At 41.0% G+C, this 27,703-nt stretch overlaps 1 protein-coding gene across 1 annotated transcript; it reads right to left on the minus strand.

The window, feature by feature from the left end:
* Positions 1–596: 596 nt before the first annotated feature.
* On the minus strand, positions 597–27,571 carry LOC132520636 (cell cycle control protein 50C-like). The gene is made up of 8 exons (XM_060149375.1): positions 27,445–27,571; positions 26,242–26,440; positions 22,553–22,663; positions 15,260–15,361; positions 13,907–13,994; positions 9,945–10,085; positions 4,074–4,283; positions 597–1,025 (listed from the first exon to the last, which is right to left on the minus strand). Exons 2-8 carry the CDS (start codon positions 26,431–26,433, stop codon positions 835–837), a joined length of 1,035 nt encoding a protein of 344 aa, XP_060005358.1. The 5' UTR covers positions 26,434–26,440; positions 27,445–27,571; the 3' UTR covers positions 597–834.
* Between the last annotated feature and the right edge of the window lie 132 nt (positions 27,572–27,703).

Genomic DNA, 27,703 nt, shown 5'->3' on the forward strand with positions numbered 1-27,703 from the left:
AAGTGACCTTTAGCAGGAATTAAAACTTTTTAAGATGGACCCTAAGAAGCTTCCTCGACACGTATAATTCAAGTATCACAAGTCCATGTCATCACCTGCATTCTAGAGTACATCATCCCAGTGTAAGTTTTAGAATTGTGTTGTGCCCTCAAATGCTAAGTACAGTTTGCAAGAGAATCCGTTATTTTCAGTGCTTCCCTCTTGGCTACATGGGTAAATTTAGGGAAATTCCTGGACTTTCTTTTTGGTGTATTGATGTATTTTGGGTGCTCACGGCACTGCCATAACCTTTGCTCGGCTTATTCTTAGTAGAGAAAACTTCATTTTGACTCATATATAATTGAATAAATCAATTTTCAAAAATCATCCTGATTGCTCAATTCAGTGTTCAAAATTGTTGTTGGTGAGTCTGTAATTTCAACCAGCCAATGAGGACTCATGGTCTGAGCCTGATTGATGGTTAAAAGGATTCGCCTAATCTTGGGGCCCCAGGTTTACTTACTCTTGTCTGGTGATGCCACCCTCCTAGGCATTCACCCACTTTCAGGCACAAGGGCTTCAAATAAACTCCCGAGACTTGGTTTAGAGCTCAAGGATGATTTATCTTCCCCATTCCAAGGACATTTTACTATACCTAATTATGCCTTCTCCTCCTCTTTTTCTTCTTTTTCTTTTTCTTCACTCTGAAGCTCTCATTATTTATCTATCTGGGATTGAACTTGGTCAGTCAGTCCAGTTCCGCTTGATGAAACATCCCAGTCATTTTGAGATCTTTGGCTCCATTACTTCACCGTCCATTTCTGTGTTTTCTGCTCTTCTTTTTAAAGTCTGACTTTACTGCTGGAGGAAGAACATTTTCCTTTCTCTCAGCCTCAAATGAACTGCCAACATGGAAAAGAAGGCTAACCAGGTCACAGCTCCTGTCACCATGTAGGCGAGACCTAAGAAAAGGCTACTGCCTCCACTCCATGTCAGGGTGGAAAGAACAACTGCTTTTTCTCCTTGGAACCTGTTTACAGGAAAGTCTAAGAAAAGAAAACCTGTTAAGGATCTGTCTCAGCACTTCTCAGCTCTACCACTACATATCCTAAATACATTAGGTTGAACTATATATATATACACACACACACACACACACACACATATATATACACACACACACACATATATACACACACACACATATATACACAAACACACATATATATACACACACGCACATATATATACACACACACACACACACACACACACATATATGTATATATATATATATATATATTTTTTTTCTTTTTCTTTTTTTTGGCTGTGCTTTTTATCACATGGGATCTTAGTTCTCTGACCAGGGATCGAACGTGCGGTGAAAGCACAGAGGCCTAACCACTGGACTGCCAGGGAAGTCCTGAACCATATAATACTGCTGGTTTTGTTGGTAAAAAATGGTTGACTATTCAATTTCATATAGTCTAATCTTTACCAAGCAGTATGTTGTATTTTGTTGGAATGAAATTAAGTAAAAACAAGTCTTCCCTCTAAATAGTTGTAATCTATGAAAGAAATTCTGACACAGATAGATCTGAATGACTTATAGACAACTCACTAGTGAACAAATATAGTTAATTTCTAAACCCAAGGAAATGAAAAGACTACAGATAGGTTTTGCAGCAAACCTAAATTTGCGTTTAAGCATCAGAATACCCAGGGTAGGCTAAAGTCCTTCATAGGCTAAGGTATGAATTCCTACCTCTTGGAAAATTCTTCAAGAGGAGTGAAGAGCAAAAAAAGTAGTGAGATAGATGGCAAAACGTTTTTGGTGGGAAAACTAAAGGTGGTGCATTCATTTGAGATTTGAAAAGGCCAGCATCCCTCACTGCTGGGGAGAAAGTGTTTAAACTGGCTCTGCTATCGTTAGCATTTGAATGATGTCATTTTGATCATGCATGTGGCCTGAGGTTTTTAGACATCTGGTGCCTTTTGTAAACCAAACTAATAAACAAATAAAGGCTTCTCATAGCAACAGCATTTCCCAGCAAAGCTCTTAAAAGGCCTCAAGTCACTTGGCAACATACTATTTAAAGGCACAAACTTGTTAGGAAAGCTAGTTCTCTTTCTTTCCCATCAAAATTCCTCACTGTCACCAGGTCCTTGGGCGCCATCTCAACTCGGCTGCCTGACTGTTCCATTAAGAGGGTCTTTTCCTCACACAGTGGGTCTTTTCTCCCTTAGAAGTGGTAGCATTTTCTGCAGCTCAGGCTTAGTTCTCCTTGCATATTAGCCAGGCAGTGAGGCTGGACGGAAGGGTTCAACACAGGTGGTGCAAGCATAGGACTCAAGCTCTGGACTGAGGTTTTTTGCTAAAGATTTAGATTTGAGAGTTATCAGCATTAAAATACGACTGTGAACGAAGATGCCCAAGGAAGGCATGTTTCAAGGAGAGAGATAGTGTCTCCTTTGTTCGGAGCATGGACTCTGTCTTCTCCTCAACCCTAAACTCACTGAAATGCATTATGAGGGCAGCAGTACACGATGGGCTTTTTTCCTGTGTCTTGATTGCTACCATAACTGCTTTACTCGTAAGGGCAATCACAGAAAAAGTTGATGGGAACAGAAGGTCCAACTTGACAGACTATTGCCAAGCAATTTTCAATCTCAAATTTTCTAGGAGGGAGAGAGAGGGGTTGCTGAAATCCTATTCAGAAGGTAATATTCTATTGCTTACTCTCTGATCTGTACATACAATGCTGTACAAGACAGAGCAATTTCTGGTTTTCCTTTTCATAGACTAGAATTAGGGACCATGCTAAAGGAATGGCTGAAGGCAAACCATATTCCTGGTCAGTAAACAAAAGGAGGCAATAAGTTGAGAGGTAGAGATGGTGTCACATCAGTGGGGGTATCTCTGCCCAAGGAACGTCCCCACTCCCCTGTCAGAGTGGAGACATTTACGTTTTGCTCTAGGACAGAAAAGAAGAAAAGATGGAGCGTTGAACTGAAACACACGTTGTTATTCACTGACCCAAGAATCTCTCAGTCAAGCTCCCTGAGAGGTAAAGAAACAAAAGAGGTAGACAGTTTGGTGTACAGATCCTCTAGCCGGCTGGGGGGCCCCGTGAAAAACTCCTAGCCGGTAGCCCTGAGATGCTACGGGGTTGCTGATGCCTAATCAGGCTGACGTCTCAAAGCTGTGTACAAGTCCTGGAAAGACCTGCCTCTGAGAGAATTCTGCCTCAGGGAGAATCAGAAAGGGACTTCAAAACTAAGTCTGAAGACCAGAGTTAGTATAAATTGTGTTTAAATATATAATTTTTAAAAGATAGTGTTTGGTGTCATTTTGAAGTTAAGTCCTTTTTGTTCTTAAGTCAAGAGTTACATTTGTATTTTTAAATTAAGTGAAAACATTTCAGAATCTCATATTAAAGTATGTCTCCTAATGTGGACCGTATGTCCATAACCAAAGCACTGGCTCCTGCTAGCTGGCTTCGTACCTAATAGAGAAAGAACACAGCATCCTCACTGCAGAGCTTGTAGCATGGCTCATGTGGGTTGGATGAACGTAACCTGCCCTTGATTCCAGGGCTCCCTTGGTCTATGCTACTTTTGCCTAAAATAAAAGGTTCTACAATCTCTCTCAGTTTTCATTATTTTTAGTCCATATTTCAAATTTACTTCTTAGTAAACCTCTCTCTATTTCCAGGGTCCTCCATGTCATCCCATCCTATACGGCAGGCTTCTCCTCATTGTTTTAGATCTCTAGGCCCAGTGTTATTTAATCTTTCTTCAGGGACAGAAATAGCCCTTCCCTCCTTATCCATACCTACTTACCTGATACTGCTATTGACTGTTGTTCCTTTAAAAACAACAACAACACATATTTAATTATATATAAAGTGGAGACAAACTATATGGTGATGGAGTGACAGTACTGCCTATAAGATAAATATGTATTTCTTTTACATATATACAGATTCAATTGGTGAATAGAAAGGTATAGAATGAAATAGTTCAACAACTAGTATCCAGATGGACACTGATTGTCCTTCATCCCCAGAAAGAAAACTGGAATAAAAGGATACTGTAGGTTATGTTGAAACTATAACTACCAGCAGGCAAGCCTTCAGTAAAATGCTCTACTCGATGGAGTCGGCGGTACAGTTTTTTGAAAGTGGGAAATGCGGCTGTCCTCATCCACACAATGAAGTCGTCATTGATGAAGCCATTGTTTCCTGGATCCTCTTCATCTAGTTCATAGGCAGGCTTAGGCCAGTTCGGAGGTTTTGTGGTTCCTGTGGAAAGTTAACAATGGATGTGGTTAGTAAAATCATCTACCACCTTTAGTTTTCCTTAAAATGTAGAGAATGAAACAACTTCCGTATTCTTGAGGAAAGAGGAATCAAAATTACAAAATTTTTAAAAAAAGTATGTGTGTGTAAGCTACCTGAGTACACAACCATTAAAAATAATGGTTATGGGCTACCCTGGTGGCGCAGTGGTTAAGAATCTGCCTGCCAATTCAGGGAACACGGGTTCAAGCCCCGGTCTGGGAAGATCCCACATGCCATGGAGCAACTAAGCCTGTGTGCCACAACTACTGAGCCTGCGCTCTAGAGCCGCGAGCCACAACTGCTGAGCCTGCGTGCCGCACTACTGAAGCCCGCGCGCCTAGAGCCCGTGCTCCACAATGAAGAGTAGACCCTGCTCACCACAGCTAGAGAAAGCCCACGCGCAGCAACGAAGACTCAAACAGCCAAAAATAAATAAATAATTAATTTAAAAAAAAATAATGGTTGTAAGGACTCTAAGGAAATGTGGGGGGAAATGCTGATGATACTGTCATAGGGTTAAAAAAAGCAGAATATCGGGCTTCCCTGGTGGCGCAGTGGTTGAGGGTCCGCCTGCAGATGCAGGGGACACGGGTTCGTGCCCCGGTCCGGGAGGATCCCGCATGCCGCGGAGTGGCTGGGCCCGTGAGCCATGGCCGCTGAGCCTGCGCGTCCGGAGCCTGTGCTCCGCAGCGGGAGAGGCCGCAGCAGTGAGAGGCCCGCGTACCGCAAAAAAAAAAAAAAAAAAGCAGCATATCATATGTATATTATGTATTCAAATATATAAAATGTATAATAAAGCATTGAAAAAATAGGTACAGCAAAATTATAATAGTGGTGGTATTCGGTGATAGCATCATGGGGAATGTTTATTTTCTTTAACATCATTAGTAAGGTAAAGAAAGCAAATTAAAACAAGATACCATTTCACCTAAAAATAGGTTTATATTTAAAGAAAAAAAGAATGACAACCATTGATGAGGCAGTGGAAATGGGAACTCTTGTACAGAGCAGATAGATGTGTGGATTAACCACATTTTTGGCAATCTAGGAACATGCAGCAAAAGATTGAGGACTTCCCTGGTGGTCCAGTGGGTAAGACTCCACGCTGCCAATGCAGGGGGCCCGGGTGCGATCCCTGGTCAGGGAACTAGATCCCTCATGCACGTCACAACTAAGAGTTCACATGCCGCAACTAAGGAGTCCCGCATGCTGCAATGAAGAGCCCGCATGGCACAACGAAGATCCTGCGTGCCACAACTAAGATCTGGTGCAGCCAAAATAAATAAATAAATAAATATTTTTAAAAGAAGATTGAATATATTTTGCATCCATTTTGGCCCAGAAATTCTCCTTCTAGGACTATATTCTAAGGAAATGATTATGGAAGTGCATGAAGATCGTGTTGCATGGATACTCCCTGCAGACCTGTACCTAAGAGCTCGAAGTTGGAAGCAAGGAAGAAGAACTTGTAGAAGGGAGAAGGTGGAGAACAGAGGTGTTGCAAACCTGGAAGCCTGGTAGGTCTGGGTGCTGTGCTGTAGGAATGCTGGGAGCACCGGGTGAAGTCTGTTGAGTTTACTCTCATCCTCATACTTCCCACTTTACCGCCCTGGGCATGACTGTCTCTCCCATTCAACAGCAGACTCTTAAGTTCAGTGTCTTCCTCATCGTTTTTTCACTGGCATTTAGTCCAGTGCCTGGCACATGGTAGGTGTTCAATCAATGCTTGATAAAGGGATGAGCGATTCCAATGAAAGTTGACAGAAGTTGATAATAAACAGCATTTTGAATTTTAAAATAATCAACAAGAGGAAGTTGTCCAGTGAACTTTTTACTTGCATAAAACTGGTTCTACTATTTGTAGGAAACCATTCTTTCTCACCTCTGACAACTGACTATGTTCTCCTAAAAGAAACCCAGTCTTATTTTCTAAGCATGGGCTGTAGTGCTTATAAAAGCATGTGCTAAATTTGGCTGGATTAATCTGAAGTATGTTGGTATACTTATGCTTCCTCTGGAAATAATCCTTTGCTGGAGAAACTTTCTCTCCAAAAACTGTGGCGACGTTGGCCCTTCCCAAGAATTCGATTGCTATTGCTAGAAGAATATTGATCGAAATCAAAATTGCCTTTGGTACCTGCATGGGGACCTCACCCTCTCTCTACTTCAGCCAGAGCTCATGCTCAAGTCAATGTGTCCTATAGGCCAGTGATAGCCAAGTCACCCAGGGAGTGAAAAATGCAGGTTCAAGCATGCCTTTCCGTATCAATCCCTAATCCTACCCCATCCCATGTCTCCAGAGAGTATGAGAAGCATGGTGTAAGAAGCATCAACTTCTCTCATTTTCCAAGTTCAGCTGGGTCCTTGGTATTCATCCATTCACTTAACAATAAGTATTTCTTGATTGCTCACTTATATCAAGCACCAGGGATATAGCATGAGATCTAATTCCTTTCCTCAAGGTGTTCACATAAAGTGGGGATGACAAGTATTCAAATAGATAATTATAATAAAACATGGTAACTCTTACAATAGAAGTAAGAAAGAGTAGGAGTAGGAGATAAGAGAAAGCCAAGGATGCTTTGTGTTATATGCTTGTGGTTATGGTAAGACAAAACAATAGCACATTGCCAAGTTCCTTTCAAAAACTGGGAATTTAATTACAGATACAGTGACCAGACATGCCAGTTTGCCTAAGACAGTCTGTTGTCCATTATCTCATCTGATTTAGCACTTATCCCAAGCAAATAATGTACATATAATTTCATCCTTTCAGCCATGGTCTTAGCTATTAGTGAGATACCCACGTACAGTGAACAGAGTGCTTACTTTAATTAATGAAAGATAACCAGTGGCCCTTCATAGCAAAACATAACATATCCCTGTGACCCCTGCCACAGTTTGGCAGTACAGCCGGTTAGGCCATAGCCTATGTTTTGGTCTGTGAGACATGTGGAGCTGCCAGGCTGCAAGTCAGCGGGACTGGTGGGAAATGTGGGATATTACAGATTATGTTATAGGCACAAGATGTAGTGTGAAAAATAGATGCTGAGCAGTCTTGCTGAGAGTAGTTTGAACTCTCTTGCAACAGTGTTATTTATTATATGGTGTAAAAATATAACTACCTTATTGTTTGGTATCAGTTTTTTATTTGCTAGTAAATCCTTTTGGCTGTGAAGAGCTAAAACAAGGAACATACATGTTTAATGAAAAATTAAGCACAGTTTTTTAAAGAAAGTTGATGAATGTGATACTTGCAATGTTGGTTGACATATACCCCCCACCACGGGAACCATCATGATGTCAATGACCATGGGAAAAATCAAAAGACATAAATTGCTGAAGAACATCAGAGTCTACTTCAAAAGTTTGCACTTATTTCTAAAAGCAATTACACTCCAATAAAGATGTGGGAAAAAAAAGAGTGTATTCAAAGACAGTGCTTTGCCTCAAGGAGCTACAGAAAGTCCACTTGTATACCATTATGTGAGCATGACTTTTCATTTAGATCAAATAAGTTTCCTTTTAGTTTCACTTTTTTACTAATTTTTTTTTATAATCAAAGGAAAACTTTAATGTTTTGGCTCTATGAGCACAAAAAGAACCTCGTAAACAGTTAAATGAAAGCAGTTTTAAATCAATGTCTTCAGATGTATTCATCCATCTGAATACATTGGTTTGATTTTTTTTTATTTGATTCTTCATGGAATCAAGGCAAAGCTTTTCAATATTCAGTATTGGAAGATACATTATAAATATTACTATAAATTCAGTTAAAAAATTCAACAATCAAGTGTAAATATTTTGGTTTTATAGTGATAACATAAATGCAAATTTGGTGGAGCACAACATCAGAGTAAAGATATTTTCTTAGTAAATTGAGAAATTTATGGAGAAATGGGCTTAAAATTGGTTGTGAAACATATATAATTAACAACTGTATCCAAACAAGCTACAACATTTTGTTAATCAAAAACAGAGCTGTAGTTGTGCAAATTTAAATATTTTCATATATTCACAGAGGAAATGAACTGCAACATTTTTACAATGACAAAGATGTTAAAGAAATGCTTTAGCACGAGAGTACATGTGGTCTGTCTTTGCTACAAATCATCAACCAAAATTTTAGAAATGTTTGAGCCTTCAAAAAACTGTTTTCTATACCAAATGATATGTCCTGCAATGATCCTGAACTTTTTCTTGGTAAATAAGCCCTCTAAGTTTTTGTGGAATTTTATTCAAAATAGTTGTAAAGTTTTAGACAAAGTATTCTACACATGGAATGCCACAAACCTTAGTTTTTGAGGATATAGTTAATTGTAATTATTGAAAATCAAGTTTGCAAACAAGAAGATATTGAAATTTACCCCTATAAAAGCAAGGGAACAATTGAACATATTATATAATGAGAGTCCAAAATGTGTACAAGATTTAATTTTTAAATTCTATAATTGTGCTTTGAAATATCTCAATTTATGTGAAAATTATTTTGATGGAGCTCCTATTTTAATTGGATAAAATTTTCTTCTTGATGAGAATTAAATGATATCCAGGAAATCTAAGATTTCATAGCATCTAAATTTAGTAAAACATTCAAAAAAATCATAGATAGAAAAATTGTGAAGTCAAAAAAAGACCTTGCCTATAAAAATATTTGGGCTCCAGGCGTGTGGGCCTCAGCAGTTGCAGCACATGGGCTCAGTAGTTGTGGCTCGCGGGTTCTAGAGTGCAGGCTCAGTAATTGTGGCGCACAGACCTAGCTGCTCCACGGCACGTCGGATCCTCCTGGACCAGGGATAGAACCTGTGTCCCTTGCACTGGCAGGTGGATTCTTAACCACTGCACCACCAGGGAAGTCCTAGATATTTTCTCAGTTAAAAAGAAGTTATGTTCAAAAGAGAAGAATCAATTAAAGGTGCAACAATCTGAAACTGATTAACCACAAAATGCACTTCAAAAAAAGAGTGCAGACAATTTTGTGAAAAAATTAAAAATATTTTAAAAAATACAAAAACCCAAATTTTTCATTAGAAAAATACAGGCGCATGAAATGAAGACCGAAACTGATGAAAGTGTGTGACTCTGTATCCAGAATAATTATTCTGTTTATGTTATCTTTTAGCATTTAGATAATATTTAAAGTATTTTTTTAAGTTGGTTTAATGTACACAGATATATTATTTTAATTTTTGAAATAATTGCATTTTTAAAATAGTTTGTAATAGAATTCTTTTATATGCCCATCAATATGGTAATGTCAATTTACTGATCAATAAATAAAACTTTCCAATTAATATATAACTTTAGTTATTCTAGGGACCGCTTTCACTCTCAAAAGTGCACTAGTTTGAACAGTAAATTAATGATCACATAATTATAGATGAAGGAACAAGTTTCTTAAAACATTGCCTTTTCCTAATGGTAAACTAGAAGGAACTGGGGTACCAATCATTTCATGTTTCTGAAAGATATGTGATGGAGGTGCCCACAGGTAGGAAATATTATAACCAAAAGCTAGTCAGCAAAGAAGTAAACAAGGCGGAATCATAAACATGCCCCCACACATCAAAACCAAAGTTTCTATAAAGAGAGGAGAATATTGAGCTAATGTATGGATCTTACCTGCAAATGCACTAGAAAGATTTTGGAAACTTGGATTCTGAAACTTGACATACTTGTCTGTCCACCATGTAATTCCACTCCTTATCATTGGTACTTTGATATGGATAGATGAATTAAGGTTGTAAGAAAGAATAATGGTGTCTGTAGGGAAATTAAAAACTGTGTTAGATTCAAGTAAGCATTTTTTGCCACACTTGGAAGTGCACAACCAGACACAGCTTAAAAAGCAGGGTTTGAAGACTCTCCACACGCCTACATGGCATAGATGCTGGAATCAGAAGACTATTCTTTTTCTTGCTAAGGCCCCAATTATTGAAAAATACTATTAGACTCCATTTGACTCATGTTTCCTAACTACTTCAAATCTCTGGTAAGGGAGAACTTATTTGCAAATGAAATATGATAAATCAGTGGATAATGTATACAAACAGTATTTTAAAAACTGCCATTCATCCTACACCCAGTGGGACCCACCCACGATTAGGGGTCCAGCAGCGATGCGGGAGACCCTGGGGGAGACGGTGGGGGAGGAGCGTGAAGGAACGGAAGCGAATGCGGCCAGCGCATTCCCTGTCCACTTAGGCACCTGGGAGCCTATTGGGCTCCTGGGCCTAATCCTCTGCCCTCAGAGCCTCCCTCCTGCAGCGCAGAGCCAAAGCCTCGCCTCTACACCCCCACCCAGGGCCCTACCTCCAAACTCCGGAACGCCACACTCCAGAGGCCCTCCTTTTCAAGTGCTGCAGCTACCCTTTCCCGCAGGTCCTAAGCAGAGGCCCCGCCCTACACTTGAACGTCACCCCCCCTCCCGCCTAGGGAGACTCATTAGCCAGACTCATCAAGCAAAAAAGGGAGAAGACTCAAATCAACAGAAGTAGAAATGAAAAAGGGGAAGTAACAAGTGACACTGCAGAAATACAAAGGATCATGAGACATTACTACAAGCAACTATATGCCAATTAAAATGGATAACCTGGAAGAAATGGACACATTCTTTGAAAAGCACAACCTTCTTAGACTGAGCCAGGAAGAAATAGAAAATATAAACAGACCAATCACAAGCACTGAAATTGAAACTGTGATTAAAAATCTTCCAACAAACCAAAGCCCAGGACCAGATGGCTGCACAGGCAAATTCTATCAAACATTTAGAGAAGCGCTAACACCTATCCTTCTCAAACTCTTCCAAAATACAGCAGAGGGAGGAACACACCTAAACTCATTCTATGTGGCCACCATCACCCTGATACCAAAACCAGACAAAGATGTCACAAAAAAGAAAACTACAGGTCAATATCTCTGATGAACATAGATGCAAAAATCCTCAGCAAAATACTAGCAAACAGAATCCAACAGCACATCAAAAGGATCATACACCATGATCAAGTGGGGTTTATCCCAGGAATGCAAGGATTCTTCAATATACGCAAATCAATCAATGTGATACACCATATTAACAAATTGAAGAAGGAAAACCTTATGATCATCTCAATAGATGCAGAAAACGCTTTTGAGAAAATTCAACACCAATTTATGATAAAAACTCTCCAGAAAGTGGGCATAGAGGGAACCTACCTCAACATAATAAAGGCCATATATGACAAACCCACAGCCAACGTCGTTCTCAGTGGTGAAAAACTGAAACCATTTCCACTAAGATCAGGAACAAGACAAGGTTGCCCACTCTCACCACTATTATTCAACCATAGTTTTGGAAGTTTTAGCCACAGCAATCAGAGAAGAAAAATAAATAAAAGAAATCCAAATCGGAAAAGAAGAAGTAAAACTGTCACTGTTTGCAGGTGACATGATACTATACATAGAGAATCCTAAAGAAGCTACCAGAAAACTACTAGAGCTAATCAATGAATCTGGTAGAGTAGCAGGATACAAAATTAATGCACAGAAATCTCTTGCATTCCTATACACTAAGGATGAAAAATCTGTAAGGGAAATTAAGGAAACACTCCCATTTACCATTGCAACAAAACAAATAAAATACCTAGGAATAAACCTACCTATGGAGACAAAAGACCTGTATGCAGAAAACTCTAAGACACTGATGAAAGAAATTAAAGATGACATAAATAGATGGAGAGATACACCATGTTCTTGGATTGGAAGAATCAACAGTGTGAAAATGACTATACTATCCAAAGCAATCTACAGATTCAATGCAATCCCTATCAAACTACCAATGGCATTTTCCACAGAATTAGAAAAAAAAATTCAAAATTTGTATGGAAACATAAAAGACCCCAAATAGCCAAAGCAATTTTGAGAAAGAAAAATGGATCTGGAGGAATCAGGCTCTCAGACTTCAGGCTATACTACAAAGCTATAGTAATCAAGACAGTATGGTGCTGGCACAAAAACAGAAATATAGATCAATGGCACAGGATAGAAAGCCCAGAGATAAACCCACGCACATATGGTCACCTTATCTTTGACAAAGGAGGCAAGAATATACAATGGAGAAAAGACAGTCTCTTCAATAAGTGGTGCTGGGTAAACTGGACAGCTACATGTAAAAGAATGAAATTAGAACACTCCGTAACACCATACACAAAAATAAACTCAAAATGGATTAGAGACCTAAATGTAAGGACAAGCACTATAAAACTCTTAGAGGAAAATATAGGCAGAAGACTCTATGACATAAATCACAGCAAGATCCTTTTTGACCCACCTCCTAGAGAAATGGAAATAAAAACAAATGCAAACTATGAAACTTAAAAGCTTTTGAACAGCAAAGGAAACCATAAATAAGATGAAAAGACAACCCTCAGAATGGGAGAAAGTATTTGCAAACGAAGCAACTGACAAAGGATTAATCTCCAAAATATATAAGCAGCTCATGTAGCTTAATATCAAAAAAAGCAAACAACCCAATCCAAAAATGGGCAGAAGACCTAAACAGACATTTCTCCATAGAAGATATACAGATTGCCAACAAACACATGAAAGGATGCTCAATATCACTAATCATTAGAGAAATGCAAATCAAAACTACAATGAGGTAACACCTCACACCGGTCAGAATGGCCATCATCAAAAAATCTACAAACAATAAATGCTGGAGAGGGTGTGGAGAAAAGGGACCCTCTTGCACTGTTGGTGGGAATGTAAATCAGTACAGCCACTATGGAGAACAGTATGGAGACTCCTTAAAAAACTAAAAATAGAAGTACCATGTGACCCAGCAATCCCACTACTGGGCATATACCCTGAGAAACCCATAATTCAAAAAGAGTCACATACCACAATGTTCACTGCAGCACTATTTACAATGGCCAGGACATGGAAGCAACCTAAGTGTCCATGAACAGATGAATGGATAAAGAAGATGTGGCACATATATACAATGTAATATTACTCAGCCATAAATAGAAACGAAATTGAGTTATCTGTAGTGAGTTGGACCTAGAGTCTGTCATACAGAGTGAAGTAAGTCAGAAAGAGAAAAACAAATCCATATGCTAACACATATATATGGAATCTAAAAAAAAAAAAAAGGCTCTGATGACCCTAGGGGCAGGACAGGAATAAAGACACAGACATAGATAATGGACTTGAGGATATGGGGAGGGGGAAGGGTAAGCTGGGACGAAGTGAGAGAGTAGCATTGACATATATATACTACCAAATGTAAAATAGATAGCTAATGGGAAGCAGCTGCCTGTTGCAGGGAGTTCAGCTCGTGCTTTGCGACCATGTAGAGGGGTGGGATAGGGAGGGTGGGAGGGAGATGCAAGACAGAGGGGATATGGGGACATATGTATGCATATAGCTGATTCACTTTGTTTTACAGGAGAAACTAACACAACACTATAAAGCAATTATACTCCAATAAAGATGTTAAAAAAAAATAAACTGCCACTCAGCTACAGGAGTAATCTTCTGGATATTTAGATTGTTACACACTCATGAAACGGAAGATGATGGAGATAGGAAAAGACACCTACCATTGAACATGCTGTTGGCAATAGCACCACAAGGAGCGATGGGGATCCCATTGTGGGAGGTTTTGAATGGAGCACAGTTTCTAACATCCTGGATGAGAAATGATACAGGAAGAAGTGTTTTTGGTAAAATCTCTTAAAATGCTGGAAGTGAAAATACTGGCAGTGTAAATCAACCCATGCTGCTCCACTGGCACAGATCGAGATTATGGGCTGCTACCTGCTGTTCCCAGGCGGCTGGCTGACCTAGACTAGACAATTTTTGTGTTTTGGAGATATGTATGTGTGTACGTGCACATGTGTGTAGTTTCTTTCCTCATTAACAGTACATAGCATACCAAATATGTCTGCAGGAAGAAATTTTACTTTGCTTGCTGTGCTAAATACCACACTAAGCCCACAATGGAATATATTTTTAAAAGCTTTTTCTTATTGGAGTGTAACTTATATTCTAAAAAGTATATAAATTGTGATTCTACAGTTGGATGACTTATCACAGGGAAATCCACCCACCTAACTACAAGAATACATTTTAAAAAGAGTGGCTGCTAAAAACCATTTGGTTATCCCTTTTATATAATGCCAGTATAGAAAAGGTTTCCTTCTATCTTTTCTTGCCAGCATGCTGAATATCATTTACCAAGAGTTAAATTTTGTAATCTTAGGTCTGAAAGAATATTCATTAAACCAAAGGCTTTTATTCAATCAAGTAGAGCCCAGTTTCCTTAAACTAGGCTGACTGAAGCCCCCAGTTATACAAAGGACAATGGTGGATATAGAGTGAGCGAGGCTGAAACCAATCCCTCAAGGTTACTGTCAAAATGGTTGGTACATCCATCAACTAAAATAGGCAACTTTAAAGATAACTACAGAAATTAAGTATGAGAAAATAATATTGAAATCTAATCGATGTGTCAGTCATTCAAAGAAGCAAAAAACTCTACTGTTTGAAGAAGCTCCAGTATGCCATCAACTTTATTAAGAGAAACATAAATCCTGAATTGTGGTTGAAAGGTACTTGAAGATTTGCCCTTCTGACACATTCATTATTACCAAGACCTGGGCAGTCCAATATGTATCTGGTTTTAATATAAAATGCTGTCAAATAAAAAAATGGTTGGTGCATGAAAGGCTAAACATCTAATTGGACAAGATTCACATTCCTGCTCTGAAGAGGGAAAGCAGCAGTTATCCTGAATACTCAGCCCCTTCAGTTCATGCAAGAATGAAATGAGCATTTCTGTCTTGTAAAAACTTAGCTTTTGAGTTTATTTTCCATACTGTCTTTTAGACTGAAAGATCCATCTGGCTTAAAAAAAAAAAAAGAGTATTATACCAAGTTAAATAAAGCCTTACCTTTACATCTGTACCCACCAGTTGGCTATTACTTCTGGATAGAATATATCGATAGAGGTTCTGATAGAAGCCATACAATTTGTAGTACATATAAACATTACCCTGTAGAGGAGAACAGCAAGATGTAATAAAAGAGAAAAATAAACTGAAATATTAATAAACACGGAGAGGAGGTTTTTTTTTTTTTGGAGAGGAGTTTTAAAATATAAGAAGTAGTACCAAAAAATATTGATGTGAACTGAAAGTTTCTTTACATCAGATAGAAACCCAAGAAATTATTTTTAAAAATCAGTATTGGAAAATCCTGGTCTATACAAAATTATTAAAATGACTACACAACTTATTTTTAATGTCTTTGTAAGGGCTACCACATTCCTGCCTTGAAAAAATTTTATAACTAGCCTTTGTATTCTCAATATATAAAATTTGATTGCACAAATATTTCCCAGCAATACTAGGAAAGATCCTTTGCCTAGGGGTTGTGGTAAGCATCAAATTCACATGGTCTCAAAGCAAATCCATGAAACACAATTTAAAATTGGAGCCACTGAGCATGTTTAGGCGCATGTTCACAATTGCCCATGTGAAAGACACAAGCCCAGCTCCTTGGTGTCCAGCTCCGGTGTTGTCTTTTTATCACAAGGATCTAGCACAGTACTGTGGCATATTATACTTGGTTAAGAAATGGTGAACCATTTGTTATGGACAAAAAGATGGAATAGTTCACTGATCTAGAAGAAAGGTGGTTTTCACCTTAGCAATAAGTAGCCTTGTGGCCATGAGAGATGGGCGTTTTCATGGATTTTGCCGAATGAAGCTGCCCAATCACAGGCTACCATTGTGCTTCTACATTCATGGTGAAATACCAAGGCCCTAGAACTTCTCCTTTTGTTTTTTTTTAATTTGTATTTATTTATTTTTGTCTGCATTGGGTCTTCATTATTGCGTGAGGGCTTTTCTCTAGTTGCGGCGAGCGGGGGCTACTCTTCGTTGTGGTGCGCAGCCTTCTCATTGCGGTGGCTTCTCTTGTTGTGGAGCACGGGCTCTAGGAGTGTGGGCTTCAGTAGTTGTGGCATGTGGGCTCAGTAGTTGTGGTTCACGGGCTCTAGAGAACAGGCTCAGTAGTTGTGGCACATGGGCTTAGTTGCTCCGTGGCTTGTGGGATCTTCCCAGACCATGGCTCAAACCCGTGTCCCCTGCATTGGCAGGCGGATTCTTAACCACTGTGCCACCAGGGAAGCCCCCTAGAACTTCTCCAAGTGGGCTTGATACAGATTTTACTAACAGCACATATGATGCAAATGTAAATGTCCAAGGTAGCTATTTATAATTAATATTCTACCTACCTCCAAAATAATGAAGGTATGCATCTAAAAATATGAAGGCCTAAATTTTATTAAGTGCCTCCCATATGTCAGGTGCTATGTTCAGTGCTAGAAATACAAAAGTATTACTTTACAGTTCCCTGAGTCAACTGATTCTTTTATGCTATGCAAATTTGGCCTCGCCCTAAGGACCTTTAAGAGGATGAGTATGGAAGATGGGAGCTGGTACCCAGGTTAGGCTGAAAATAAAGGTCATGGTAAGTGTGACCAGTTACAGAAAACAACAAAGGCTGAAGAGCTTAGTCCCTGGTAAAAGAAAAGCCTCTGGAACACTGAGAAAGGGAGAAGCTGGGCCCTAAGAGGCGGGCTGCAACATCGTAAACAGAGAGCACGGATGTGAAGGTGAACAAGCCAGGCATAGCAGGAATGACAGATTATATTTCCTCACCAAAGGAGGGAACCTCTACTGATGATCCATAACTACAGAAAATATGAAATCCATGGAATGGAACTTACCATACATTTTCTTGGAAGCTAAAAAGAGCATTCTACTTACCCAAAGGTATATACTCATATAGACATGACAAAATAAATAGAGAACACTCACGTGCTGGGGACAGAAGTGTTTTAATAAACTGTTTTCAATAATTCTTTGTCCAAGATTTTACAAGCCTCCAAGATCATCATCTTTTGATTAGTCCTAGAGGCACAATGCACTTTATAGTGTTTCTTTTCTTCCGTGGTACTTGGTGCAGGATTCCTAGTTTAAGGCAGAGAGCCTTGTGTGGGTCTGTCATCTAGCGTGTGTAATGTGTGTGAACTTGTGGGCAGAAGGCTCTGTGCTTGCCCTGAGTAGTTTGGTTAGATTTTTATGAGAAAGCCTTTGCCTCAAAGGAATGGTTAGCAGCTGGTAACACTTATTTGCCTTTAGGATTTCAAAGGACACAGACAGATGGGAACTTGAAGCCCTTTAAGGTTTTATCTTTTGGATTTTTTTTTCTTCAAAATTTTAAGCACCCTGTGCCTCCCAAGAAGGAACCAATCCTGCTGACACCTTGATTTCAGACTTCTGATTTCTAGAATTGTAAGAAAATAAATATCTAATGTTTAAAGAAAAAAGAAAAAGCAACACTAACTTTTACTTTCGGGGGGCAGCATGGTGAGTTGAGGAAGGCAAGAAAGTACACAATTGTAGAGAACTAGAATTTTGACCTTTAACAAAAGAGCACAGATATAAAACTTCCCTCATGGGACTTTATATAGATATCACTTACAACTCAAGTACTACTCAGTAATTTTCTCATAATTTACATCAGACTTACAAAAATGATTAGAGATACAGATGTATTCAGAATATTACTGATGCCAACATGCTTTCATCTGGGATCAAGGGGGAAATAGGAAAGGGACACATAAAACTAAAGCTTCCTAGAGCATAAAGAGATATAATTTATCACTTTATCTTTTTTTCCATTCATTTAAAATTTCGGCAAACATTGTCTAAGCATCTACCACGTAAAATATACTGTGCTATGCCCCTGTGAAGGAAGCAAAGATTCTTATGTTCATTCAATAAACATTAATTGGGCAACTACAGGGTGTCAGGCATAGTTATAGGTGCTTGGGATACAATAGTGAGAGACAGACAATAAACAATACATATAAAAACTGTTAATTTATATAGTAAGTTGGAAGGTGATAAGTACTATGGAAAAAATGGAAATTACAGTAAGGTAATAAGAATCAGGAGTGCAGGTGTGAGGTGAGCAGACAGGATGAAGTATGAAATAGGATGGCTAGTGTAGGCCTGAGTAGGTGATGGCTGAGCCAAACCGGACCTGAAGGCAGCAGGGGAGTTAGCCGAGTGGATGTCAGGTACAGAGAAGAAGCGAATGCCTGACTTGTCTGAGGAACGAGGGGGCCGGTGTGGTCAGAGAGGGGGTGGGGAAGAGAACGGAGAGAGGAAGTTAGGAGGAAGTAAGAATCCAGATCACATAGGCCTTGTAAGGACTTAGGCTTTTTCACTGAGTAGAAAGAGAAGCCATTGCAGGGATTTTTGAACAAAGGAATAACATGATATGACTTATACTTTAAAACGTTCACTCTGGCTGCTCTATTGAGACATGGATACAACAGGGAGACCTGATAGGAGGCTACTGTAGAAATCCAGGTGAGGGGTGAGGGTGGCATGGAGCTGGGTAGTAGCAGCAGAGGTGGGCAGAGGTGAGCAGACTCTGGATATATTTTGAATGTAGAACCAATAGGATGGATTGCATGCAAGGTGTGAAAGAACGAAAGGAGTCAAGAATGACCCCTGGGCTTTTAGCCTGAGCACCAGAAGGACAGAGTTCTTTTCAACTGAGATCGTCTGTGGGTGGAATAGGGTTTTTCTGGGGATGGGCGTAGAGTAAGTAAGGGGAAGAAGTGGATATTAGTTCGGTTTTAGAAACATTAAGCTGAGATAGAAAACAGAGAATTGGTATTCGATAGCATTTAAACCTAGGAGGTAGATGATGTTTCCAAGGAGGTGAGTGCATATGGAGTGGAGATGAAGACTGAAGGCCGTGACTAAAGCCCTGCAGATCTCCACATAAAGAGTTTGGAAAGGGCTTCCCTGGTGGCGCAGTGGTTGGGAGTCTGCCTGCAGATGTGGGGGATGCGGGTTCTTGCCCCGGTCTGGGAAGATCCCACATGCCGCGGAGCAGCTGGGCCTGTGAACCATGGCCGCTGAGCCTGCGCGTCCGGAGCCTGTGCTCCACAGGGGACTTCCCAAGTGGCGCAGTGCTTAAGAATTTGCCTGCCAGTGCAGGGCACATGGGTTTGAGCCCTGGTCCGGGAAGATCCCACATGCCACGGAGCAACTAAGCCCATGCTCCACAACTACTGAGCCTGTGCTCTAGAGCCCATGAGCCACAACTACTGAGCCCACATGCCACAACTACTGAAGCCCGCACGCCTAGAGCCCATGCTCTGCAACGAGAAGCCCCCACTCACCACAGCTAAAGAAAGCCCGTGAGCAGCAACGAAGACCCAACGCAGCCAAAAATAAATTAATTAATTAAAAAAAAAAAAAGAAGGGCAGCCAGAGGGCAAGGAGGAAAACCAAGAGAGTAAGGTCTCCTGGAAGCCAAGAGAAGAAAGCATGTCAAGGAGGAGGGAGTGACTGCCTGTGTCCAGTGTGTGAAAAGGCACTGAGGACGGAGCACTGGATTTATCCACAAGGAAGTCATTGGTAACCTTGCAATTTCACTGAGTGTTAGGGCCATGGGTGGGTCTTTGAGAATGAGAAGAGAGGAATTGGCAATACCCAAGAGAGATGACTCCTCTGAGGAGTTTCCCTGCTAATGCGAGGAAAGAAATAGGCAGATAGCGGGCAGGGAAATTTGGGAGAACAGAAGAGTGCTTTGTTTTTGTTTTTTAAAAGATAGGTCAAATAATATGTTTGTGTGCTGATGGGAATGATCCAGTAGAGAGAAAATCTGATGATACAGAGGGATGACAACTGCTGAGTTAAGCCCTTATAAAGGCAAGAAAGGCTAGCATCTATCACACAAGTGGAAAGGTGAGCCTTCAGATGAGAGCATGGGTGGTTCACCTGTGGTAACAGGTGGAAAGGTTGAATATGTAGTGCAGATACGTCTGGACGTGTAGTTGTGTGGTGTGGCATGTAAAGCATGGTCCCTTTCCTCAGGGAGCTTCCTGTGAATAGAGGAAATGAGTCTACAGGATATTATATGGGCGATTGTAAGTCCATAAGAAGAGTTGAAACAGCGCTCTCAGGATACAAATGTGGGCAAATTCTTGCTGGAGACATGAGCGAAAAGGAGGCTCAAGGAAGTGTTTGGATATTAGTGGCTTAAAACAAGTGAGATCTTACAGGTGGGAGTGAGAGGGGAGACTTTCTAGGCAAAAGAACAGCAGGAACATAAAGAGTTGCATCATGGAAAAGCAAGTTGGGCAGTTTGGCAGGAGTACAAGGTCTCCTGCAAAGATAAAGATGAAAAGGTGGCTGGGCCTCAGGTGTTGAAAAGTAATCTGAAAGAGGGCACATTTTGGGGGACAGGGTGTGGTCTACTGATTTGGCAAATAACAATTGGCTAAAAGTAGGAGAGGCCAAAGACTAGATGTGCAGTTAAGGTTGCTGTGATGCTAGATCAGGAGGGACTGAACTGGGGTGATGCCAAGAAAATGGAGTGAGAAAGTGGTTGGGAGAGACAGGGATTGCAGAACAGTAATCATACATCAGAGGTCTGGATGAGAAAGGAGTGGGCAGGGTAAAGTCAAGGAGGAAAATTTTGAGTCTCGGTGATGGGATCTTTCCCAGAAACGGAAGTAAGGAGGGTTTTTCAGGAGATGACGATGAGTCTGGTATGGGGAGGAAGCAAGGCCTTGAGGATGGGATGTTCAGTGACAAGCTCAAGAGAAGGCCTGCCTGCACGTGAAACATCACACGCAGAGTCATCTATGCAGGGGAAGGAGGGGAGACGGATCAGGTTAGGGAGGAGGTGCTGTGGGAGAGGTGCGGAGTCCAGAGGACAGGACAGGACCTTTGAAAAGTTTCAGGAAATACATTTTCTTTTTTTATAAATTTATTTATTTATTTGGCTGCATTGTGACTTTGTTGCTTGCGTGGGCTTTCTCTAGTTGTGGCGAGCGGGGGCTACTCTTCATTGCGGTGTGTGGGTGTTCATTGCGGTGGCTTCTCTTGCTGTGGAGCAGGGATCTAGGCTCAAGGGCTTCAGTAGTTGTGGCTCGCGGGCTGTACAGCACAGGCTCAGTAGTTGTGGCGCATGGGCTTAGTTGCCCCGTGGCATGTGGGATCTTCCCCGACCAGGGATTGAACCTGTGTCCCCTGCATTGGCAGGCGGATTCTTAACCACTGCGCCACCAGGGAAGTCTCGAAATACATTTTCATTTGATCAAGTCTTTGCTACCTAGTAAGACTGTGGTGGCCCTGAAAAGGTGCCTCTTGATCTCCTACTGCAGGGAGCGTAATCGAGGGGTGGACGCGGCTGCTGTGCTCTGAGGTCATCCTATGTTTGCACCAAGGCCGTGCTTCCCATTGCTGCTCCCAGACAATGGCTGAGCAACAGGGATACTGAGGTAAGGACTCTCTGTTGAGGTTGCTGAAACTTTCTTAAGAATACTCTGCAGTCTAAGACCTTTCTTCCCTCCTCCCCATCTCTCTACCCTCCTCTCCCTCTGTCCCTCCTTCCTTCCTACTCTGCTTCCCTCTCCTTCCCAGGGGTCAGAGCTGTGCTGTGGTCTGACAGCTCTCCCAGCCTCCTCCAGCTTCCTCCATATTTTCCCTCGCAGGCAGTTCCCCCAGTAAATCTCTGGCATGTCTAATCCTGTCTTGGCATCTGCTTCTCAGAGGACCTGGACTAACACGAGACTTTAATCAGCCCCAAAGCAGGGATGTCTCTTAATATTTCTTTGGCATTTCTCACAGTGCCTGACAGCCAGGCCGAGTCGCCTTAGGGATTAGGCAACTGCATGTGTAGAATGACTAGGAGGGGAGGACACAAGGAGTGTCCCAGGTATGTGACCTTTGACACTAACTCACTGTGTGACCTTGGCCAAGTCACTTAACCTCTCAACCCATTAATCTCACTGTAAAATGAGTGGTTAGATTCAGTAATTTCTATGGTCCCCTCCTGTGTTGACATTTGGCATAGAACCTGTTTGATTGATGTTAAGAATTGTTACAAAGCTGGGTGGGTAAAGAATCCGGAAATTTAGACATAAGGAGAAGAATGAAATTCCAAAGAAAAAAAAGGGGGTGGGGGCAGAGAGTCGAACATGAACTCAATACTTTATAAGATCCCCGCCCCCCATTCCCACCCTGCGTTATTTCTTGTATTTTCAGTTTTGGAAAGCATTTGGTGGAGATCATGAATTTACTGCCACATGTTAAATAGGAGGAGAGCAGCGTATAGCCAATTGAAGGCTCTTGAATCTCACTTACCTTCATTGTCTCTGGAAGGACAAAGGGAATAGAGCAGTTGCATTCTTTGTCAAAATTAGCAGCATTTTCCCGCAGTTTTGCACAATTTGCGCATTTTTCTGTGTAATTAATCTGTCAGGCAGGGAAAATAATAATTATTAATTAAAAAGTGATGTGAGTACATATCTTAAAATTAAAGTCCTGAGTCCATCAAAGTCTCCAAGCTTTCTAGGTCAAGGGCGTGCTATCTGGGACATGAACCAAGGTCAGCTCTGCGGATGTGTGGGACGAGTGGGTCTCCTTACAGCCTTTCATTTTGGGACCCAGCTGCATTTTGCCACTTACTTGGAGTTCAGGGTTTCTACTACATATTTATGTAACCTGCTGTGATGAAGCCTTATGCCTCCATCATAAAAAGTTACCACTAGGAAAATATTAGTCAGTGACTCATGAGAACTGGGCCTGCAGCCTGAGTCTAATCAGCGTTATGGGAAAGTCACTTCACTGTTTTTCCATTTTATTGTATGGAAAATATTTATACTAGTGAATTATTCTACATGGTATCTAGAGGAAGTTTTTAAAAATGACCAAACATAGAAAAAAAAATGTTTCCAAAATGTAGAGTTATCGATGTATGTGAAGCAATTGTTTTTAAAATGTTGTTATATTGTTTTTTAAAGTTAAGTTCTGTGCAAAATGGTATAAGTGGACTCTTTAAAAAAGGGTAGTGGGTCCCGAATGGGCAAATCCTGTGAGCTCTGGCTAAAGGACTCAGTTATGTGAAGACGGAGCTGGAAGGAGAGTGGGGAAGGGGGGCTCAGAGAGAGGCCACGAGGCTGTGCATTTCCCTTCCGCTCCAGGAAACACTCATCTCAGGCTCCCAGCTGTGGTTGTGAGGTCCTGCTGGTCGCTGCTGCTTTTTCCTCACTGTGTTGAGGAGTCATTAGAAAAGTCCGGGAATGGGAAAGGAACAGGGAAGCAAGGGACTGGCTTTCTCTTCAGTAAATTGCCAATGGGATTTTAGATTCTTTGGGAGAGAAGAGCAACAAGAAAGAAAGAAGGAATTTTCAATGCTTGCAAAGCCACTGGGTGTTTGGAAGTCAAAGAGGTAAAGTGTGGATACTAAATTAAAGATTAGCCAAAAGGCTACTTAATTGTACTTAGATGCTTATATTTACTTAAATCATTCTTTAAGTATGCAGCAAGACTTGAACAGTTTTTTTTAAAAAATACTATGCCTTTTCTGTTAGTGACACTGCATTCTAATTTTTTAAAAGCATTGAAGAACAGGGCTGTACCTAATTAAGACCTACCAATAGCACACTGAACTGTGACTGAGGAAACGGCTGCTCGTTCAGCCAGTCTCTGATCCTGAGTTCCAGGGCCCATTTTGTTCATCAGCATCATTCTGGCTAGCAATTAATTGATTTGTGAGGTCATTTTAGTAGTATACACACTAATCCATGGATTCTTGAGAGAGTTCTATCAATGCCGAATTAGAAAAAAAAGTCTTTCATGATCAAGTAATTTTTGAGTAGATGATATCCAAGGTGCTTTCTAGCTCTAAACATTTTATGAGGGAAACATGCCTTTGATCTACTGTCTACTTTTGCTGCTCAAACCTATAGCTCTAAAATGACAGCAAAGATCATAGTCTGGTCCTCACAGAATTTTGGAAAGGCAGGAATTATCATTCTTGCTTAAAGTAAACTGCAAAAAGGGCACATTCTCGGTGTGCCCCAGGGCTAAGTGAGAAGAGGAAAGCCAGCTCCGAGCTCTTCTACTAGGTGTGTGTCGACCACACTGGCCTGGGATACATCTTATACATCCTGATACATCCTGATACTCAGGATCAGAGACTGGCTGAACTAGCAGCCGTTTCCTCAGTCACAGTTCAGTGTGCTATTGACTTAAAGAATGATTTAAGTAAATATAAGCATCTAAGTACATTCACCTTACCACCCATTACAACAAAACACTTCCATTGCAAAAGAGGATTGGTCTCTATGGGTGGTTTCTGATTTTCCTGTATAAAAGCAAAGTGTTAGAAACGGTCCTCTCTGAAGTGGCTTAAAAGAAAAGTCAATTGGAAAATCCCCTTAACATCATGATAAAATCATTCTGTTGGAAGCTGTTTGCAGAGTGGCCTTGGCCAACCATGGAGTGAGGTTCTCCTCACATCGCTAAGGTGACATCATTCAGCAATTGCTGTCTCTTAATGGAGGCTGCACTTCAAAGAGGGTGGGGATGGGTGCCCAGAAGGGAGGAAGCTGGAAGGACATGGGAAGGGGAGGAGAAGAACCAGAAAGAAAGGGGCTGGTGAAGGAGAAAATAGAACAGTAAACAGGATGAACTTTATGGAAATGAATATCAACCTTGTAAGCCAATTACTTTGCTATCGCCTTCAACAAGGCAAGTTTACTTCCCTCCTGCCATTTTTGCCTTTTTCACTTGGTGGGGCCTGGTGGTTTACATTACCACCCTGGAGGACTCAAGAGGACTTAGGGGCACCTGCCAGGAGCTGGGGGGTAGGGTACAGAAAATTTCAGTGGAAAGGCAAGAGAGCAGTGTGTGTTGGTAGGAGGAGTGGGACCAAAAAAGCAATTTTCTTCTTTGAAGTCCTCGCTATTTGCCATAATCCATTCTTTGAGTAAGTGTGTGCCTATTATGCACTGGCGACGTGCAAGGAAGGGGTTGTGGATATGGCAAACAAGCCAGCCGTGGCTGAGCTCTCTGTTCTTAGCACACACTACCTTACTTACTCTATCGTTAGGTCGTTGAGGATGGAGTTCAACTCTTACAAACCTTACTCATCTACACACCCAGAAGGACTCTGAGCACCTTCAGACACTCATGAACGTTAAATCAGGGTTGACAGACTTGGCCTTCATGGTAATTTTGCCACTCGCCTATGCGGGGAGAGGGAATACATGAGCTTTCCATGGCTGCCTTCAGAGTGGAGGTCATACGGTCTGGGATGTCGCATAACCTGCTGAGCTGATTTGCATGAAACATGTACTTAATTTATTAGACCAAATGCGGGCATGGCCTCAGACCAGATCTGAGCTCCCCCTCCCCAGACCAGCTACTGGGCTTCTCATCCTCCAACAGCTTGTTGTCAAATCGGCAAAAGGCTTGTAACTGAGGGGTTCACTGCTCAACTTCCACTTTTCTCACTCTGAGTAGAACTTGGTTTATTTTGCTAAGTATCCTTCAGAGGCCAGAAAGATTTGTGTTCTTGCCTTTCCTGGATTAAAGCGATGATCTCAGACGGAATTTATTTGCAAAGGGAAAGACACAATGCTTGAAAGTGGGGCAAAATTAAGACCTATATCTTTGGCTCTTCGCTCTTTTTAATGATATGATTCACAGGTCCCTGGCAGTCATTTGGTCTTGCCTCTCCTCCCGCCTCTACCAGTCACTTGCTCGGTACTCTGCCAGCATAAAAAGCTCCTGACTTTGCCAGGCCCCTGTAAACAAAGGTGGCTGAACTGACCAGTGTGAGAGTAATTGTCCTCAAGAGGGAGAAGGGATGAACAAAGCCACCACATAGAGGTTCTTCCACCATCTGCACCTGCCAGCTGAAAAAGGGATGCTCCAGTCTCATCTGCTTCCCTGTTGGGGGGCTGGGTTCTCAAACTGACCACTCTTTATAGTCCGAAAGCTGAAAATTCTTAGAAATTGCATCCAAAAAGTGAGATGGGACACACCTCTACTTCCTTAATGGTCTTTGCAGACAACAGAAGGATGACGCCCACTCCAAGGCAGAACACGCCTGTGGCAAAAAAGCCGGAGAGGATTTTGTTGGCTGAGAGCTGTAGCCGGTAGGCGGGCAACTGCTGCTGCTTCACGGCACTGTTGTCTGGCAATCTGGACTGGCAGTCCTGGGATTTCCTCTTCATTGTGGTTCTGCGGGTGACCCAGATATACTTTTGAGACATTTATAACATTACTGCTCAGAGTAATACCACATAATGGTAATATTGAGAATTACGTGGATCTTCCTTTGCACTCGCAAAGTCTTTCTGCTTTCTGGAATTATTTCTTAACCAGACCCGATGTCCACAGCTCCCTTCAATCAGCCATTGTTGGGTATGTTTTACGTAGGCTCAAAAAACTTGTTGTGCTAATTGCCATGCCTAGGAGGAAGAGTCTCCAGCAGGTCTGTATAAACCAACATCTGGCAACATTGGGAAGCAGTTACAACGGGCTATTTCTGGGACGTGGTGGCTAATTCAGGGCAACCCTTCCTGAAAGGGTGAAAATGGATTTATCCTTAAGAACTTGCCCAAATCCTTCAAGATTAATACAAATAATAGAAGTGAGTGCTGTCAGCTTTCCCCAAACGTGGCTGTCCTTTAACGTGAATATAAACTAAGTTGGGAAAATGCTCTCAGATTACAGCTAACTTTGCTCTTTGTGATAATGAGGAAGGGAGAAGCAAACAGGGATTGCAGAACACAGATGACTAATCTCAGTAGTTTCCAATTTTTTCATCCATAAGAAAGGCTCTGGCAGAAAGCGTGGATGAAAAACATCTCCTCCTAACCTTTCCTCAAGCACGCGCTTTGAAGTAGCCCAAATGATGCAAGAGAAAGGAAGAGCAAAATAGATAATCACTTAAATGTTCAATATTCCAATATGGTATTATTGGGTTTTTTTTTTTCACTTATTAGAAATCCACTAACATCATTTTCATTACGCTATTAATAATTACTTCCTCTTCAAGATGCATTTAAGATGTAGAATTAGGATTTAAAAAAAATTAGGTAGCATGTGAGTTTCTAATTTTCTTTTTTCTATTAACATTCGGCAGAGAAGCCATATGTTGGACTATTTTTGTATTAAAGAAGACAATGACTTTGGCAAATCTACCTAGTTTAAAAGAATACAAAACAAATGCAATTACTTACACTGGGAGGTTTCCAATTCAGAGTCAAAGCTTTCCCTTGCAAAACTGGAAAAAAAGCAGAACACCCTTGGGGACTTTTCAGCAAGCCATTTGAATCTGGCTTGGAGGTGGTGACGAGTATGGCTGTTGGTATCAGACAGATCTGTGTGAGAAGACGGCAGTGAACACTCGGAGTTCATATCTACTATTTGTTTTATTAAATAAGCATGGTCAAGAACTTGAGTTTAAAAGGCAGTAACAGCCTGTGAGATTAGATTATG

Source organism: Lagenorhynchus albirostris, chromosome 5 (assembly GCF_949774975.1).
Source record: "Lagenorhynchus albirostris chromosome 5, mLagAlb1.1, whole genome shotgun sequence".
Taxonomy (NCBI): domain Eukaryota; kingdom Metazoa; phylum Chordata; class Mammalia; order Artiodactyla; family Delphinidae; genus Lagenorhynchus; species Lagenorhynchus albirostris.